At 50.5% G+C, this 18,027-nt stretch overlaps 1 protein-coding gene across 3 annotated transcripts in view; it reads right to left on the bottom strand.

The window, feature by feature from the left end:
• The window catches only part of Dscaml1 (DS cell adhesion molecule like 1), a 321,654-nt gene that overhangs the window by 17,301 nt on the left and 286,326 nt on the right, over positions 1 to 18,027 (bottom strand). For 2 of the 3 annotated variants that reach the window (XM_047519512.1, XM_047519514.1), the window contains exons 17-20: positions 13,446 to 13,686; positions 9,841 to 9,987; positions 7,121 to 7,276; positions 1,834 to 1,973 (exon numbers count right to left, since the gene is read on the bottom strand). In XM_047519512.1, the coding sequence (XP_047375468.1) occupies positions 1,834 to 1,973; positions 7,121 to 7,276; positions 9,841 to 9,987; positions 13,446 to 13,686 (684 nt within the window). The remainder of the gene's footprint in view (positions 1 to 1,833; positions 1,974 to 7,120; positions 7,277 to 9,840; positions 9,988 to 13,445; positions 13,687 to 18,027) is intronic. The other variant, XM_047519513.1, reaches the window with a different exon arrangement.

The raw sequence follows: 18,027 nt of genomic DNA on the forward strand, positions 1-18,027 counted from the left end.
GCTTCATTATCAGAGACAAAATGACAGCAAGAACCCAAGCCAGAGAATGGCTACCTTCTCCCATCAGTTATGAAAGGAAACTAAGACTTTACAACTGCCAGGCTGCTACTTATTCACTCATCAAACACGTATTCAGTGACCATGATATTCCTGGCACAGTGTTCCACAGCTGGAGACTGAAAATGTTGATGAGAAAATAGCCCGGGCCTGTGCAGATGTGGAGTAATGGAACTCTTATCCCCCAGGAGTGGGAGTGTGACAGACAGGAGCACCCAACAGTGCGAGGTGGTGTTAGCTAACATCTGCAGGCCCCATGACCCAGCGGCTCCTCTCCTAGGTACACACTCAGCAGAGGTGCATGCACATGAACATCGAGAGACATATTTGAGTATGTCTCTCGACAGCAGCATGCGAACAGCCCCAAGCCGAAAACCACCCTGGAGCCTTCCAGCCAGGGATATCCACGGATAGCATAATGCATGCAGAGAAGAGGTGAGAATGAGCTACAACCACACACAACAATGTGGATGAAATTCACAGATTCAAAACCTCACTGAGTACAAGGAGCCAGACAAATGGCAGAACTCCATTCACACAAAGGACAGAAGAGGCAGCTCTAATCAATGCTGTTGTCAAGAGGCAGGCAGGGGGAGGGGGTGGCTGGGAGGGCATGAGTGGTCTTCTGGGTGTTGTCATGTCCTGTCCCCTGCTCTGGGTACTGCCACCTGTGTGTGTCATGCACACTATGTTGCCTATGAGGCAGTGACCGCGGGGATGGCCAGGAGGGGACGGCATTGGTGGGCTTCCTCCCTGGGAAGAGAATTCTGGATTTAATGGTGAGAAGTTGGGCCACCTACCACTGGGAGAGTAATTCAGAAAGACCATGGGAATGCAGAGAGGACAGGCGGAAATTATAACACAATTACAGAGCAATTTCAGGGCAGCTTCCCTGGTGGCCAGAAGTTTATGCAGATGCTTGGGCTGATGATGAGTTGATGGCTGGCTACCCCTTCCTGCCCCGGCTCCTCACCCAGCCCATCTCCCTGATGGCGCTCGTGACCCTCTGTACCCCACCCCACTAGACTGGAGACCTGTTGAGGGCAGGTGTCTGCACTTGTTCCTGGACCCAGAATAGGCATGCTGCAGCGATGTCTCTCAGAGGACTTCGTGCATGTGTGGGTGGAGAGCACCCCCAGGAGGCAGAGGGAAGGATGCATATTATGGGATGTTGGTGCACATACCACTGACCCACCCCTGACCTGGCTTTCCACCCCATGGAGCCCCTGAGGTACTCAGTGAGCTGGCCACCTGTACTGCACCTCCACTTCAGGGTGCCCTCTGCTCCCAGGGCTGAAGCCCAGGCCCTGACTGGAGCGAAGCCTCGCCTCTCTGGGGTGCCCTGTCTTTCCTACCCCTTCACCTGGTTCCATGCTGAGACAGTCACTCAGGCAGAGCTCCAGCAGCACCTGCATGCCCAGAGTGACCCTGCTGGAAGGTCATTTGCCCTGAGGCCACCAAGCAGCCTGTCCCTAATCATTAGTCGGGAGTCTGCTAGGAGCTTCCTCAGACAGAACTGAATATCTGGCTGGCCTCCCTCTCATGCTTCCCGCTTGTGACTCTAAACTTTGTGACAATCTTGCAACTTCAGAGGCAGAGGGCTGACCCAGGATGGATGGTACGTCAGGCTTCAAGTCACTTTGAGGTGACCACTACCCATTCCTAACTAGGATTCCAGATAGAACAGATACAAGCAGCCTCAAGGTTTGGTCTGAAAGTCAGATGATCCCGTAGGGATCCTGTCCCCCTCACCATTTGGCCCTGAGGTCCCCTTACCGGCTGACCAGACCCGGGGCTGGAGCAGAAGATGGTGTACTTGCGAATCACGCCATTGGGCTTGGTTGGAGGGAGCCAAGACACAACCACACTGCTGGCCGATGAAGGGACGGCTTTGATGCCAGCTGGGGGACCTGGAACTGAGCAAAGAGAAGGCCTGGTCAATTTAGACAAAGGAGGAACACAGTCTTTGGGGAAGAGTGACAGAAGGGAGAGAGTGAAGCAGATCAATCTAGGAGAGCTTCTTGGAGGGGGCATCCTTGATATCATCTAAAGGGAGAGGTTCCCAGCATGGAAAACAGGTGGGAGAAGAAGAGTGATCATTTGGGCCACTAGAGTGGCCAGCCTCAGAACCGGCCAGAATCGAGGACTTAAGGTAGGCCAGAGAGAAACAGAGCCCGAGAGGAATTCATCTTGATCCCTCTGACTTTAAACCCTGCCCTGATGCCCTTTCTAACCATTTAGGAAAAGCTCACACTGGCACTGGTCATTTGTTCTTTTGGTCTGTGAGTTTCTTGAGGCAGGGACCACAACCTGCTTTCTGCCATGAGCCCAGGGCACTGCCCATTGGAGCAGTTTTTCTGTTTCAGAAAGGGAAGCCTATCTTCGGAGTGATTAGACAGTCATCCCAGATGAAGCCCAACTGATACAGACAGGAAGTTACTCCTCAACACCCCACCCCATCTCTGGGCCTGCCTGCCTAGTTGGGGCCCTGGGGCTCTGCCTGGGAGGCCAGGTGCTCCCTGCTCTCAGCCATACTTCAACTCTCCACTGTGCTACTGTCTTGTCTTCCCTCCTGGGAGCTTTTATGAGGATAGTGATTGCAGCCTATTCAATTTATTTCACCTCTTTGAACCTCAGCTCACCTATGGGATGGAGATAACCACTCTACAGGGTTGTGGTGGGAAGAAGTGTTAATTAAGATAAAGCACCTAGCACCGTGACTACCACATAGAAAATATTCAATAGGTTGTAAGAATTATTATTTTTGCGTTCCTTCCTCCAAATCTCAGCTTGTGGCATCTATCTCAGTGGTTTCTCCCAGCCCCTAGTAAGTGGTCAATAATGTGGAGTTAAATAAAATAATTAGATATAGCAGTATCCTCCATTTACTGAGTCCAGAAGCTGGGAAGTATCTTTGACTCCCACCCCTTCCTCCCTGCTCTAGCCCCTTCCACCTATTCAGGTATCTCTGCAATTGTGAGGCTCAGTCATCTACAGATGGTCACTGGGGTAAATGTGCTATGCAGACTTCAGTCTTGTCTATTTTTGCATATATTTTCCCCCATCAACTATTGAGAGAAGTGTGTTAAAATCTACCACAATTGTGTTATTTGTCTGTTTTCCTTGTAGTTTATGTTTGTTTTCATATTTTTGAAGTTATGTTATTAGGTGCATACAAATTTTAATTTATTTTATTTGCCTAGTAAATGATGTATTTTATCATAAAAAGTAACCTTCTTTATCACTAATAATGATTTTTTTGACTTAAAGTATATAATTTCTGATGTTAACATTCTGTTTTTTTTAATGGTTTGCATGACATTCTTTTTGTTTTTTTCCATCCTCTAATGTTGAATCTTTCTATACCTTTATGTTTTGGATACCTTCTGTAAACAGCATTTATTTGGATTTTGGTTTTGCTAACCAGTGTATAGTCTTTATCTTTTAATTGGAGAATTTAATCAGCTTATCTTTATTGCAATTACTGATATATTTGGGTTTAAATGCACCATCTTACTAAATATTTTCTATTTGTCCCACCTATTCTGTTTTTCTTTTTCTTTCCTTTTGTCGCTTCTTTTAGAGTGCTGTGTCTAGCATACAATAAATAATAGGGACAACTGAACAAAATCCATCAGGGGGAAAAAAAGAGACAAAAGAAACAGACTCAGAAGGGTTCCAAACTTGAAATGATCAAACATGGACTTTATGACAATTATGCTTGACAAGCATGGCAGAAAGGAGGTGGGAAGGGAGCAGGTGGGACTTCTCGCCTCTGTCCTCACAGCTGTTCCTCTAGCTCCTCTGTCTAGACAGGTTTTAACAGGTCTTGGACACAAGTCTTTCCTCTCCCATCCCCTGCCTGTGCCCAGCAAGGGTTACTCTCCTAAAACATGGACCTAGTCATGCCCTTTCCTCAGTTAAAGTTCTTTAAAGTTTTATTTTTACTTTTTTAGTGCTGGGATTTAACACAAGATCTTGCACATGCTAGGCAAGCACTATACCACTGAGATATACCCCCAGTCTTAGATTCAGTTCAGCTTTGTCCTGGGAGGTCATGTGGCTCTGTTTGGTGAGGAGTAAGCAAGAGGTTTTGTAGCTCAAGAATTGAGTCCACCCAAGCTAATCTGAAACCAAAGTGCGGACTAAGACATTTAGATTTAGTTAATGAACTTGAATTTGCATATTTGAACTTTATCTTTCAATTCATTTTGCTTTTTTCTAAATTTCCTGATTTTTTTCCCCTTCCTTGTTATATCCCCAGAGTAGGGTGTGTGTGTGGGATCACAGTAACTTCAGATTAGGGTATTTGCCCAAGGTTCCACAGCAGGACTGGAATTGGAACATGGACCTGTCTGCTTTCCATGCCACCCAAGTACTTATGGTGGTAACTTCTACCTGAAAAAGGAAGAGCCTGGTGCACTGGGGCAGCTGTGGTGGACAGGCAGAGTGGACCTCCAGTCCTTCCTTGTCACTTTTGCTTAGGTTTCCAAGTTCCTCTACACTTCAGATGCAGTTGTCTCCAACCCCTACACTGGAGGATACATCAGGCTTGGAGTAAACTGGTCATGAGAATTCCATTTCCCTCTTGGTGACTGGCTTAGCAAGCAAGAGGAATGTTCTGGCCAGTGGGAAATGAGGATAAATCTGATGAGGGGGTTTCTGGGAAAGGTTTCTTTCACTCCCAAGAGAAGCATGCTCACTAGAAGAGACTGCTTCTTCTCCCTCTGAACACTGTCTTGTCCTGGGTGAACGGAACGGCAGCCATCTTGAAGTCATGGGGGAGCAACTGCCTCACTGGAGATGGCAGAGCAGAAAGATAGAAAGATGGAACCACTGACTTACCTGACCCTGGAGCTGCCCTACTTGGGGCTTCTTGTTATTTGTGATGATAAATGTGCTTGTTGCTTTCTTCTCTTTTAGTTGGACTTCCTATTCCTAATGGATCCAATAGGATGATGGAAAGTACAGAAAATACGGAGAATAGAAAGCTGGGATTTGCTACTTCTTAGCTAAGTGGTATTCACAGAGTAACTTTGGCTCTCTAGGCCTCAGTTTTCTCACCTGTAAAATGGAATCGACACCTACCTCACAGGGTGAGGAGTCTGGCAAATCATGTTGTGACAGCATGTCACACAATGTCAAGTTGACTGCTATTCTGAATGAGACCTCTTCTGACACTGGGCTCTTTCTGGCCTATGCTTCCCCTTGGGGATGCTGATTGCCTCACCTGTCATTTCAGTGCTAGCATCTTGGTAGCCATAAAGCAACAGCATTTGCTACTACCTGACATTTTGGGACTTTATAGCTATCTTGTTCCTCCCTTACATCTGTCCCCATTTTATCAAGAGGAAACTGAGGTGCAGAAGGTTAAGTGACTTGTCAATCAGCAATAGGGCTGGGCAACTCTTCTACTGAATGTATCAGTCCCCTTTCCATGCTGTGAAGCCACTTCCTGAAGACAGGGCACAAACCCCTGGGCCTGACTGCTGTTGTCCCTTTCCTGTGGCTCCGTAAGGGCTCTGTGTGCAGGCTGAGGCTCCCTGCAGGGCAGGGTGGGTTCTTGGACTATGAGCTCCCTCCTGGGCCTCACCTTAGTTAGACACATGGAGATGCTCTTGGCTCTGGCCTCAACGAGAATAGGGAGCAAGAAGTCTAGAGCCGCAGTGGTTCATTTCTGAGGACCAGGAAGTGTCTTTGTTATGTGGAGCCCAGGCCTCGAATGCCAACAGGCTCTGGGCACCATCTTAGCTCTACCGCCACACAAGGGCAGGTGGCTTTGCCTGGAGCTGTCCTGGGGAGCCTTGATGGGGGATTAGTGACAGGGAAAGTAGGGCAGGCAGGTTGCTCAGAGCTTAGGGGGAAAGAGCGCGGTGGGGAGGAGGGCTGAGGGAGGGCAGGGAGATTAAGCTGGACTGGGAGCTGGTCTAGTCACCAAGCACGGGCTTGCATGTGCCATCTCTCCCACCATCGCTCCCATCCCTGTTGCCCTCTGTAACACCTGTAACTCTTCCAACACCTCTGCCAACTTGTATGGGTAGGGCCTCGATTCTGGGTCTCCATATGCCTTGGAGAAACTGAGGCTGAGCGGGAAGCCCACTGTGTGCCTGTTGTTCTTCCAATAAACCAACCTCTCTAAGAATAGAGTACCTGGCTCAAAACAGCCAGTTAAGAAGCACCTAGTGACAGTAGAAGGAATCGGACATGACTTTCCTGTGTTCATATGTGAATACACGACCAGTGGACTCCACATCATGTACAAGCACAAGATGGGAAGTTACACTCCGTGTATGTGTGATTGGTCAAAAGACACTCTACTGTCACATATAACTAAAAAGAACAAAAAAAAGTTTTAAAAGAGTGCTAAGTGATGGGGGCCGGCAGGGTGGGGAAGAAAGCAGAGCGGGAGGCAGGAGCCCAGGGTACACAAACACCTCCTGCTCAAGCGGTGGCCCCCGGGGTGTGCAGCTCCGGCCCTGGTTGGAGGTCCCACCCTTCTCCCCACCCCTTCTTTCCCGCTTACTCAGTCAGTCTACCCCTGAGTTTGACCTTCTGTCTCTGGTTTTCCTCTAGTTCCGCCCCATGAAGAAGGGCTTTGAGAAGGCAGTTCCAGATGGAGGCACATCCTGTTCCCCTCTTTGGGGGCCCAGGGCCTGGCCCATTCTGGGGCAAGCGCCAAGTCTCCAGCTCAGGATGTGCTGGGTGGCGCTCCTGTTCCCGGCACCACCCCCAACTTTTGTATCTAGAGGAAACCAGGCTACACCTTGCAGGGGAGCAGAAGTCACAAAAAGAATGTCCTTGGGGCCAGCGGTAGGGAGGGAGTAGGTTTATCTGGAGGGTATATCCGTGCTTCAGAGGGCGGGTGAGGGGACTTATGTTCGTGGGTCCGTCCATGGAGAAGACATGACCTGTGGTCAGCAATGTCCTCCCAAAGCAGGACCCAAGTCCTCCAAGCCACCTTGCAGTGGCTCTAAGGAACAGGAGGAAGGCTGGCACCCTGCTCTTACCTTGCCCCTGGGGTGGGGTCAGGGTGAGATGCGGGCAGCTCCAGGCCTGGACTCACCGTCTTCCTTGGTCTGGATGTAGAGCACGCTGCTGCGCACGCCGTCCCCGGCCTGCGTGTACGCCAGCACCTGGACGCTGTAGTTGGTGAACTTCTCCATGCCCCGCAGCTCCACCCGTTCCCGCGTCGTGGTGATGTTCTGCATCTCGCCCCACTCTGTGGGGACAAGTGGCCTCTGAGCGTGGGCAGCCTTGCCCTGCCAGGTCCTTGCTGCAGCCCCTCTGCCGGCGTGGGCTCTGACCTGGACTCCGTGGGGGCCAGGACTAGACAGTCTTCTACCTCAGAGTACCTGGGAGCAGATGTGGGCCACTGCCCCTAGGTCATGTTCCTCCTTAAGTGGACAATTAGGGTGAACCACACAGGATGGCCTGGCCCCAGGCCCCAGATGACCTTGCACCAACTTCAACTTGATCGTCACCCTTTAGAATGCCTGTCTCTCCATCTCTTCCTGAAGTGTGGCCCTCTTGACACCCAGCAGCCTTCCTGGTGAGAGACCTGGGATGCTTGCAACGCCCCCGCCAGCAGCCATTCCTTTTTGCTGCCCCAGCCTCTCCTTGGGCTCTCAGTTCTCCCTGGGCAGTGTGTCAACTTGCAGATGATGGATGACAGGACCCCCCTCTCTGCCTCTGATTGCTCCTGGACCATCAGAATAAGGGGCTATGCGACCCATTTGCTTTCTCCCAGCATGGAGGACACATAACCAGCCATTCCCTGCAAAGACCCTGCAGAGAAAACCTGGGCGGGGCTGGGTCATTCGTCAGGTTCAGTGAGGCCCCTCATCCTGACTCTGCCAAGGAACTTCTCAGAGAGCTAAAGCAGGGTACAGGGAGAGGGACTCATGGGAGGGCCAGGGTCATAGACGGAGGAAGAGAGGTGGGCTCCTGGGCTCCTCACTGCCACTACTGGGTTTTCTTAAAGACAGGCGCAGACACTGGCTGAGGACAGGCCTTCGAGAGATGAGCAATTGCAAACCAACTTCCAGCACCTATCTGGTGACCCATGCAGGCAAAGCCCCCAGGCAGAAAGCCTGGACAGGGGAGCGCAGTGGCCTGCCAGGACCCAGAGAGTGAGGATGCTATGCCCAGCATGAGGGGACTCCAGTCAGTGCAGGAGGGACCTCAGAGCCTGGGTCACAGGAAGCCGAGTAGACCTGTCCAGGACTGTGGCTGGAGAAAGACTCAGGAAGAGGGCAGTGTGGCCCATAGTCCAGGTGGTCCTGGACATTAGTGAGGCCAATGTCTTCCTCCAGGGCTGTGTTGGAGGAATCTGCTGCCTTAGAAACAAGGAAGCAAGTTCTGGAAAGCAAGACCCCCCCTCACATGGCTCGGCACAGAGATGAATATGGCAGGGTCACATTCTGAGTAGCTGGCCTGGCACCTCACAGCAGCAGGACTTAGGAGACCTTCAGAGACCAACCCCTGGGCCAGAGACCTCTGAGCTTTCATAGGAGACAAGCAGAGGCGGGGAGGTCACTTCCTACTGGTGGTATGTCTGGGCAGAGTAGCATCCAGGTGGGGAAGGAGATGGTAGAAACCCTGGACAGATGGCCAGGAGCTGGGCTCCCAATCCTCTGCAGAAGAAGAGCAGGATGCAGGGAGCCGGGAGGCAGGAGGCTCAGCGCCTTTCAACCCTCGTGCAGTCGAGGCGGGCAAGGCCTTGTAGAACTGAGTTCTGTGGACCAGGAATTTCCTCACCACTGAAAGGTCTTTGTCTGTACCAGCAGGTAGCAGCCTGGTGTGTCTGTGTGGGCTACACAAACCCATCAGCCCAAGTGCACCGTGGGGGAGGCAGCTACCTCAGCAGCTGGGCCATCAAACTGGGTTGTCTCCACCTGCCACTTCTCCCCTCGCTCCACAGTGCATGCCATCCTGCACTTTTGGGGGCCTAGATGGCTCCCCTGCATAGGCCACACACTGGCCTGTCTGCCTGGTTCCAGTTGGGTTTGGCCAGAGGGGAGCTCCCCTGGGTTCTGGTAACCGTGCTACCTCTCTCACCTCTTTGGGCCTAAGATGGCGATGGCTTCCTACAGATGCTAGCTCCCCTGTGCACTTCCTCCCTGCTCCACTAAAAGAAGCCCTTCATGAAATTCTTCAGTTGCCCCATTTGAGTGTGACACTTGCTCCTTGGGGCACCCTGACTGGTGTGGCCATAAAGGTCTTATATCAAGAAAAGCAGCTGGGCACAGTGGCATACGCTTGTAATCCCTGTAGCTTGGGAGCCTGAGGCAGGAGGATCACAAGTTCAAGGCCAGCTTCAGCAATTTATGGAGGCGCTAAGCAACTCAGCAAGACCCTGTCTCTAAATAAAATATTAAAAAAAGCTGAGGATGTGACTCAGTGGTTAAGTACCTCTGAGTTCAATTCCTGGAACCAAGGGGAAAAAAAAAGAAAAGCAAACGCACCCTCTCATGCTCCAAACAACACCCCATGCACTGTTGTCTAGGAGTGGCAGGGTGTCTTCCCTGCCCACAGATGACCGTGAGTACCACCATCTACCGCCTGGCTCTTGACTTTGACCTCAGGATAACGTGGACATGCGTCAGTGGACCCGAGCCTCTCTTGCACCATCCCGGGGCCCTGTAACCACGATCCCCTGTGGCTTCCACTTGTGGCTTAGGGAGTCTGCACTTCCACTTGGCATGCCACAGGAAGACACTCAGCTCTAAGTCTGCCACCTATGCCTACTGTCCTGAGACCCAGCCTCAGTCCCATCAGACTCACCCCCATCAACATAGAGTGACCAGAAGATGACCCGGTAGCCTTTGAGGACACCATTGAGGGTGCTGCGTGGGGGCTCCGACCAGGAGATGACAGCCACATCAGAAGTGATGGACAGGGCCCGGACGTTCTCTGGGGGCTGGCTGGGCACTGCACAGGGTTGGGGAAGAAGCAAGGGTCCAGTCAGTCAGGAGTGTGAGTGTCATCACGACATAGGTGTCTGAGGCCAGGTCCTGCTACTGGATCAGAGGAGTGTCCAGTTAGCAAGTGGAGGGACCTCCTAACTCAGGAGCTGGAAGACCACACTGAGAATCCAGTTTTTGCTGGAGATGGGAGTAGTTAGACATCTTTGTGGATGTGGCTCCTTGCTCCTTGGTCAGTACGGTCCTGGCTTTGGCTAAATCCTGGTGAAGGTGCTGAATTCTGGACCAAGTCTCTGATAATTTACCAGTGGACCACCATGGCCAGGGGACCCAGGCTCTGCTGAAAGGGACAGAACCTGGAAGACCACTGAGCTGGCTCCAGAGTTATTTGTAATTTAGCATCTCATCTGATAACTGCCAGCCCCTCTGTGTCCACTGATCAGGGGTCTAGCCAAAGCCTGGCGTAGGGAATCAGTGTCCTTATGCCAACTGAAGGGGAGGCAAAGAAGGGAAGGGGTCTTAAATAACCCCACAGACCTTTGGGCCATCACCCCTTTGCCCTGTCCCTGCACACACACAAAAATGGCATCAGGCCTGGGAAGATGGGTGCCATTCTCTGAGACCATCTCGGGTGGCCCCACGCCCTTAACCCTCTCCCTCTGTGAGCTCCCTCTGTGTGTGACCTACGTCGCCCATTGGGTTGGCCTGGGGCCACTTGCCCTTTTCTGGATGGCAGAAAGTGGGAGCACTGGGCCCCAAGGCCCACCTTGGATAAGGAGAATTGGGTGGCACTTTCTGCCAGCTTCTAAAGAGCCAGGGACAAAGGGAAAGAGCGAGGCTGCTCCGGTGTGAACGGGAGAGAGGAGGCCCAGGCTGGAGGGAAGGTAATTAGATCCCGTTGCCCCACAAGAGGCAACTCTAATTTTTATGAGCATTTAAATGATAATACATCATCCTAACGATCCTCTTTGAGAATGATTATTGTTTCATATTACTTAGGTGTAAAAATATAAGCACCATGTAATTAGGGACCTAGTGTAATAAACTAATACAGATCGCCCGTTCGAACAAAATGAAGGTAATATAATTATGGAAAAGACACTCTTGCTAAGGCAGGGGCCCTTGAATACCCCAGGAGGAGTGCTAATATTGCCAGGAAACGATCAGGATCTGACAGGCTAACGAGAGCCTTAATTAAGTATGAAAAACTGCTGAGCAAATGGTGCTGGAAACTTTCTTCCCCATCTCCTCCTTTGTTTTGAAAAGGACTCTGCAGCCCGTGCTGATCACTCCCTGTTGGAAATTCCAGGGGCCCCACCTGTCAGGGTGGTGGTGTTAGGCAGAGACCATGACCTGGACCTGTGAGAGCTCCGGGGCTTAGTCAGGTTGGGCAGCTGTCCTGGGCTTGGGGCACTGTCCCCTGGACAAACCTTCCTAGGGCATGTTATACCCAAGTGACTTGTTCCTGTTCCCAGCCTTGCTTGGGGACAGGATGAAGCAGAGGGAGCATGGACTTGGGGTTCGGCTTGGACTTTGAGCTGGGCTCTGTTATTTCCTGGATAGGTTATCCTGGACAGATCACTGAAACCCCACAGGCTTTGATGGCCCTTTATGGATAATGACCCAGCTGTGATTCTCACAGGTGCTGCCTGAACCAGCAGCATCAGCACTCTGAGGAAACTACTAGAAATGCCAATTCCTGGTGCTTCCTCGGACCTGCTGCCAGGGTTTCTAGGGGGTGGGTGGTTCCAACAATCTGTTTACCAGAACTCCAGGGAATTCTGATGGAGGTGAGGCTTGGGAACTGTGTTCAGGTCCTGCCTGGATGAGTGCTACTGGTACTAGAAGTGACAAGCTGGTATTTCTCAACCCAGCCAAGCCTGTGACAGCACGTTGAGGTGGAGGGACTGGGGCGGGGGGCTGGCCACAGCATGGCTTTCCTCCAGGGGGCTCTCTGTACTTCTCTTCTGTGGGTCTTCCTCTCTTTTGTGGTCTCCTTTCTCCTCAAGGGCCCAGTTCCCTGGGACTGTTGAGGTCTGCTCAGTCTCAAAGCCCAACTTGTGCTCCAGAGCAATGAGATGAAAATCTCTGGGGACGAAGTCTGAGCATCAGTGTTTTGAAAGCTGCCAGATAAACCCAACTTGTAGCCACAGTTAATAAATGCTGGTATGAGTGGACGCGCTCTCAGGTGTTCCTGATCTCATGCCTTCATGCCCAAGAGGGCTGTATTTCCAGAGGTAGGAGAGGGCCCACGTAACTAAAGGGATGGCTCTCTAATGCTGGAGTGCTCCTATTCTGTTGGGACATGGGGCGATGGCATTATGCTTTCCAGGAACTGTTCTCCTCCCTCCACAGCAGGCAGATGGGCAGGCTCAGACTCCATGATGCGTTTACTACCTGACCCCGGTTTTGGATGGGGCATTGAGAAGGAAGCTTAGGAAAACACTCTGTTTCTTTATTCTGCTCTTTGGGGCCTGTGACCACCCGGCCCTCTCTCTGGGGGCATCAAGGCCACATCTCCTGCTTTGACCTGGTGCAGACTCAGGGACCAGCTAGCGCCCTCTCTGTGCTTAGACAGCTGGCATATTCCGGCTACCTCCAATCCTCTCTCCCTGGAGCAACTGGGTCTCTTAATTTGCTAATCAGTGCATTCTGTGTAGTCATCAGAGAATTAAGTTTTGAAAACTGAGCTCTAAATCCTCTGCCACATGGGCAGGAGGATTTCTTAACTCTAGTCTCATTTCAGTTGCTTAAAACAGATGGGAACAGCTGGGCATGGTGGTGCACGCCTGTAATCCCAGCAGCTCGGGAGGCCGAGGCAGGAGGATTGCAAGTTCAAAGCCAGCCTCAGGAACTTAGTAAGGCCCCAGGCAACTCATTGAGACCCTGTCTCTAAATAAAATACAAAAAAGGGCTGGGGATGTAGCTCAGTGGTTAAGTGCCCCTAGATTCAATCCTTTGTACCAAAAAACAATAAATAAATAAAAAAATAAACAAAACAAACAAACCAAAACCCAAACAAAAAAACTAAAACTAAAAGAAAAAAAAAAAAAAAACAAAAACAAAAACAAAAAACCCAGATGGAACAGGTTCCAGCTTAGAAGTACAAAGGTGACTTGGATTTGCCCTGTCCCCAAAAGTCTGTAGAGAAGAAGAAATAGGACCCAGGATGGGAGGGAAGAGCTTGGTCAGAAAGAGGGACTAGGGGACCAGAAAGAAAGAGGGAAACACGGGGATGGGAAGACAGGTGCACAGACAAGTGCTCAACAGGTCAGAAGGTGCACAGGTAGACTGAGGGGCGGAGCATCAGCAGGTGAGGAAGAGGGAGTTGCCAACGGAACCGAGGCCAGGTGTGCTGAGTCTCCTTCAGGAGCCAATGAGCAAGAGGAGATGGGGAGCCTGCATCACCCACAGGTCCAAGACGGGCCCTCAGGATCTGCACCCCCACCCTGCTGCTGCCCTCACCATCCTCCAGGGTGGTGGCGTTGATCTCGCTGGAGGAGGGCCCCGTGCCAGCCCGGTTGAAGGCCTGGACCACCACCCCGTATTGGGCGAACTTCTTGAGGTTGTCCAGGGTGTAGACCTCGCTGTCGCCTGTGGCCTTCATCTCCACGATGCTGTACTGCCCGTTGCTGCCAGGACTGTTCTCTCTGTAGCCAATCTGGTAGCCCCGGATGACGCCATTCTGCAGCTCCTTCTTGGGTGCCTGTGAGCATGGGCAGGGCCAGGGACGAAGACACAGTGACATTCTGAGATGGCACTCTTAAAACCAGTCAGGCTGTGTTGTTCCGTGCCCTACCCCTGAAGGCTCCTGTCTCTCTCAGAGTGAAAGCCCTGTTCCTAAGGGCCCTCTGTGACCTGGTGCCCACGCCCTCTCAGACGTCTCTCGCCCTTGGTTCTACGCCACACTGGCCCCTTCGCTGCTCACATCAACCTCACTCCCATCTCCGGAGAGAGCACCCCTTAAATATCCACAAGCTGGTCCCTTCTCTTTGAAATGGCTCCTTTTTCCTGGGATCTCCTTCGTTTCTCAGCTGGATTGCTCCCTGCTTCCTTCCAGCACTCTTGACTTTTCTGCCCTGCTTTTTCTTCCTCCACGGCACCCCTGACATTCTATAGATCTCACTTATGTCTGACTGTCTGCTCCAGTGAGTGCTGTGAGGATGAGGAGTGGTGTCTGTTTTATTTACTGTGGTATCTCAGTGTCGAGAATGGTGTCTAGCATAGAGAAGGCCCCAACGCATATTTATGAAATGATGACTGAATGTTTAGGGATGTCATCTGGCACAGGTCAGGGGCCTGGGAGAATCAGAGCTGTAGGTGAAGGGAAGTAAACGATGAATCTGAATGGAAGAAAATGTCCAGGGCTGAGCATGGTGATTCATGCCTGTAATCCCAGGTATTCGGGAGACTGAGGCAGGAGGATCACAAGTTCGAGGCCAGTCTGGCCAACTGAGTGAGACCCTGTTTCAAAATAAAACTAGAAAAGGGCTGGGGATGTAGCTTAGCGGTAGCACTTGCCTAGCATGTGTGAGATCCTGGGTTCATTTCCCTGCCAAAGTGAAAAGAAAAGAAAAAGGAAAAAAAAATATAAAAAGTCCTGAGATCCCAGTTCACACCTACTAGGATGATCATTATAAAAAAATAAAAATAATTTTGAAAAGCACTGGAGAGGAGGTGGAGATACTGGAACCTCGTACATTGCTTGTGGGGATGTCAAGTGGTGCAGCCACTGTAGAGAGAGAGAGTTTGGCAGTTCCTCAAAAGGCACCATACGACCGTGCAAGCCTGGTAGATTCAAAAGAACTGAAAGCCAGAGTTCAAACAATTACTTGCACACCCAGGCTCGCAGCAGCATTATTCACAGTAGCCAAAAGGAGAAGCAACCCAGGGGTCCACCGGTAGATGAACGGATGAACAAAACGCAGTGTGTCCATGCAGCGGGAAATTACTCACCCACAAAAGCAATGGAATTCTCACATACGCTACAACATGGGTCAAAACTGGACACCCAGGGAAATAAGACAGACGCAAGGACACAAACACTGTGCATTTCCACCTATAGAAGTGTCTAGAACAGGCGCATTTGTAGAGATGGAAAACAGAATAGAGGTTTCCAGAGGCTGGGCGGAGAGGACGAGGGGAGTTAATGGGCGCAGAGTTTCAGTGTGGGGCGATGAACAAGTTCTGGATGCAGCTGGACGCTGTGGAATGTGCTCCCTGCTGCTGAGTTGTGCTCTCCCACACGGAGTTGGACATTTTATATGCATTCGACTATATCTTTAAAAAAAGCCCCCAAAGAGTACTTGACCCAGGCCCTCTAGGGACACTAAGGCAGGATCCCCAGACACGCTGGTCAGGGGCTGCATTGTGGTAAGGACCAAGGTCGGAGGCAGCTCCCAGATGGAGGGGCAGAGATGATGTGGACATGGAGCTGAGAGGGGACTGATGGGAGGGCCAGGCCAACAGAGAAGGGTCCACCAGCATCAGTGTGGGGCCAGGAAACCCTCTTCCCCAGGCTTGGGTCCTTACCCAAACTCAGCTGCACGCCACGCAAGCACAGACACCCTGAGGGAAAACACGACCCATGCGTCCTCGCTGACACATGACAGTCTCGTATGTGACCACACGCGCACACACACGCCAGTAGATCTGCTCGTGTGCAGAGCCAGCAACACACCCTGCAGATGGGCCTGCATCCCAGCCCACACCCTAGCCACAGCCAGACACGCTGAACCCAGAACCGGATCCTTTCACGACCAAGCCTGCCCACCTACATTGAGACAGAACAGTCACCCTAGTACATATAAAACAGCTTGAGTCAGGGTTTTAAAGACAATGAAGTTAATTTAAAACCCTACCTTTTATGGTATTAAAGAACAGATCAAAAACAATTAAGTTAGTAAAACTGCCCTACTGTTTTTTTAAATTCAATGAATGTTTTAAATGAACTGCATTTTTAGCCTCATTGTTAACTCAATAAAATGATGTTTTTAATTTAACATAATTGTTTTGAACTCACTAAATAGGTGTGTGTGTGTGAGTGTTTAATTGACTTGACTTTTTGTTTTGCCTGAAGAAGGTTTCTCTGCACTTGGGCAGTCCTGCATGCTAGTCTGTAATTGGGCAAATTTTTGCATTTGGGTCTGGTAGCTGCTCGGGAATATCCGTGCACACACACACACACACACACACACACACACACACAGGTATTAGTGGCACAATGATGTCTTGAGGAGCCTATACCCTGACCTTCACACTAACACACACTCTCATGTTGCAGTGTGCTTATCCACATTAGTACGCATTTGATATCATTGTCATTATACAACGACACACAGGCCTACCTAGCCAGGGCTATCTGTACCACCAAGTGCAACTATGCACACGACCACATCAGTATATACCTACAGAGACCTTGGAGAGGCATCCAAGCAAACCTGATGAATGTGTGCTCATGCACACACACACACACACACACACACACACACACACAAATTTATATGAACCCCGGTAGATCCTTCCTCTCGTGCTCCTCCCTTTATTCTTTCTCCTCCTCTGTCCCTCTTTCTCTTTCTCCTCCCCTGTCTCCCCACCTCCCAAACACGACACTCAGGATTTAAATCAATCTTAACAATATTTCTCTGAAACATTAAGAAATCAATAGGGCTGATTGCAAATTTATGTCATAAAGCAGGGGTGATCCATCTCGTGGAAAGAGTCTTAAAATGAAGTGACTTATCTTTCAAGTGAATCTTTATTTTTCATTAATCTGTTTCTTGGTGTTAAAAAAAAAATTCCCTGAGAAGTCAGTCCCAAAATTTATTGGCCAGCTGGTTCATTCTGAAGTTCTAACTTTCTAATCAATTTTATTTTTCATTATGAGGCTTTGGAGAAATAAATCTGATTCTAAATTTTTATCGACCTCCGAGTCAGAGCTTTGTAGCCAAATGTCTCAGTGTTTTACGTAGCTATTCGTTCCCCACCCCCACATCTCAGCTCCCTCAGCATCTTCCCAAGAAATGGGCCCAGAACCAGGATGCAGGCAAGATTAGGGGATTGGACTCCAGGCTTCATCCCAGTTTCTAGAAAAGTCCTGGAGCCCAGATCTGAATCTGGAGGGGAACCATGACTCTAGGAATTTCCCAGGGTCCCCAGGAAGGCCCAGTGACCCATTCCTCCCGACTCATTCTCCTCCTGGCCACTTCTCTGGTGGGGGATGGGGAGGGAACAAGCCTGCTGCTGCTTTGCACCCATGTGTGCAAGCACATGTGCACACTTGTCTTCTTAGTGGAAAGTCACTAGGCCTTTTTGACTCTCCCACTCCCAAGTTCACCCTCCTGAAAAGAAGGACTAATATACACAGATTTTCCTATCAGGAGTTTAAGTCAGACAATGACCTTGGACTACTGCCCCCTCCCTGCAATAAGATGAGGTCACCCCCAAGGCCCACTCTTGAGATGGGACTGCTCTAAGAAGAGGAGGGACAGGTTCTAAGAAGGCTTTATGTTCCAGAACTGTTGGTGGGCTACAGTGAGGAGATGGGGTTGTAGTTCCAAACTATGTGTGTGTGTCCTGAACTGTCTCTACCTCAATGAGCACAGGCAAGTCACCTCGCATCTCTGCACCCATGGCCTCCTCTGATGGATGGGGGTGAAAATATACCCCATAGCAGCAGAGAGAGGGTTGGGCAATTTTGTGTAAGAGCAAGTGCTTGGAGACTGGAAGACTCACTGGAATGGGAAGCCATGGAATTGTTGGCCTATCTGTACACATGGAGAAATATGCCATAGGGCCAGAGCTTCCCAGGGAAGCATCTTTGGGTTCTTCCTTTGTTCCTGCCCAGCTGTAGAATCTCTCCTAGAGCCTCCTTGAGTGACAGATGTTTCAGCCACCCCTAGATCTCATAGGTCCCAGCCCCTTAGAAATGGCTGCAGTACATACTGGTGTCTTCTCCTTGCCGCTCCCCTCGATGCAGAGGGAGGCAGTTATTTTCATCCTGATATTATAGAGGGAAAATTTGGCACTAAATCAATTCCAGTTGCTA

The sequence above is a fragment of the Sciurus carolinensis genome, chromosome 11 (genome assembly GCF_902686445.1).
Source record: "Sciurus carolinensis chromosome 11, mSciCar1.2, whole genome shotgun sequence".
NCBI classification, from domain to species: domain Eukaryota; kingdom Metazoa; phylum Chordata; class Mammalia; order Rodentia; family Sciuridae; genus Sciurus; species Sciurus carolinensis.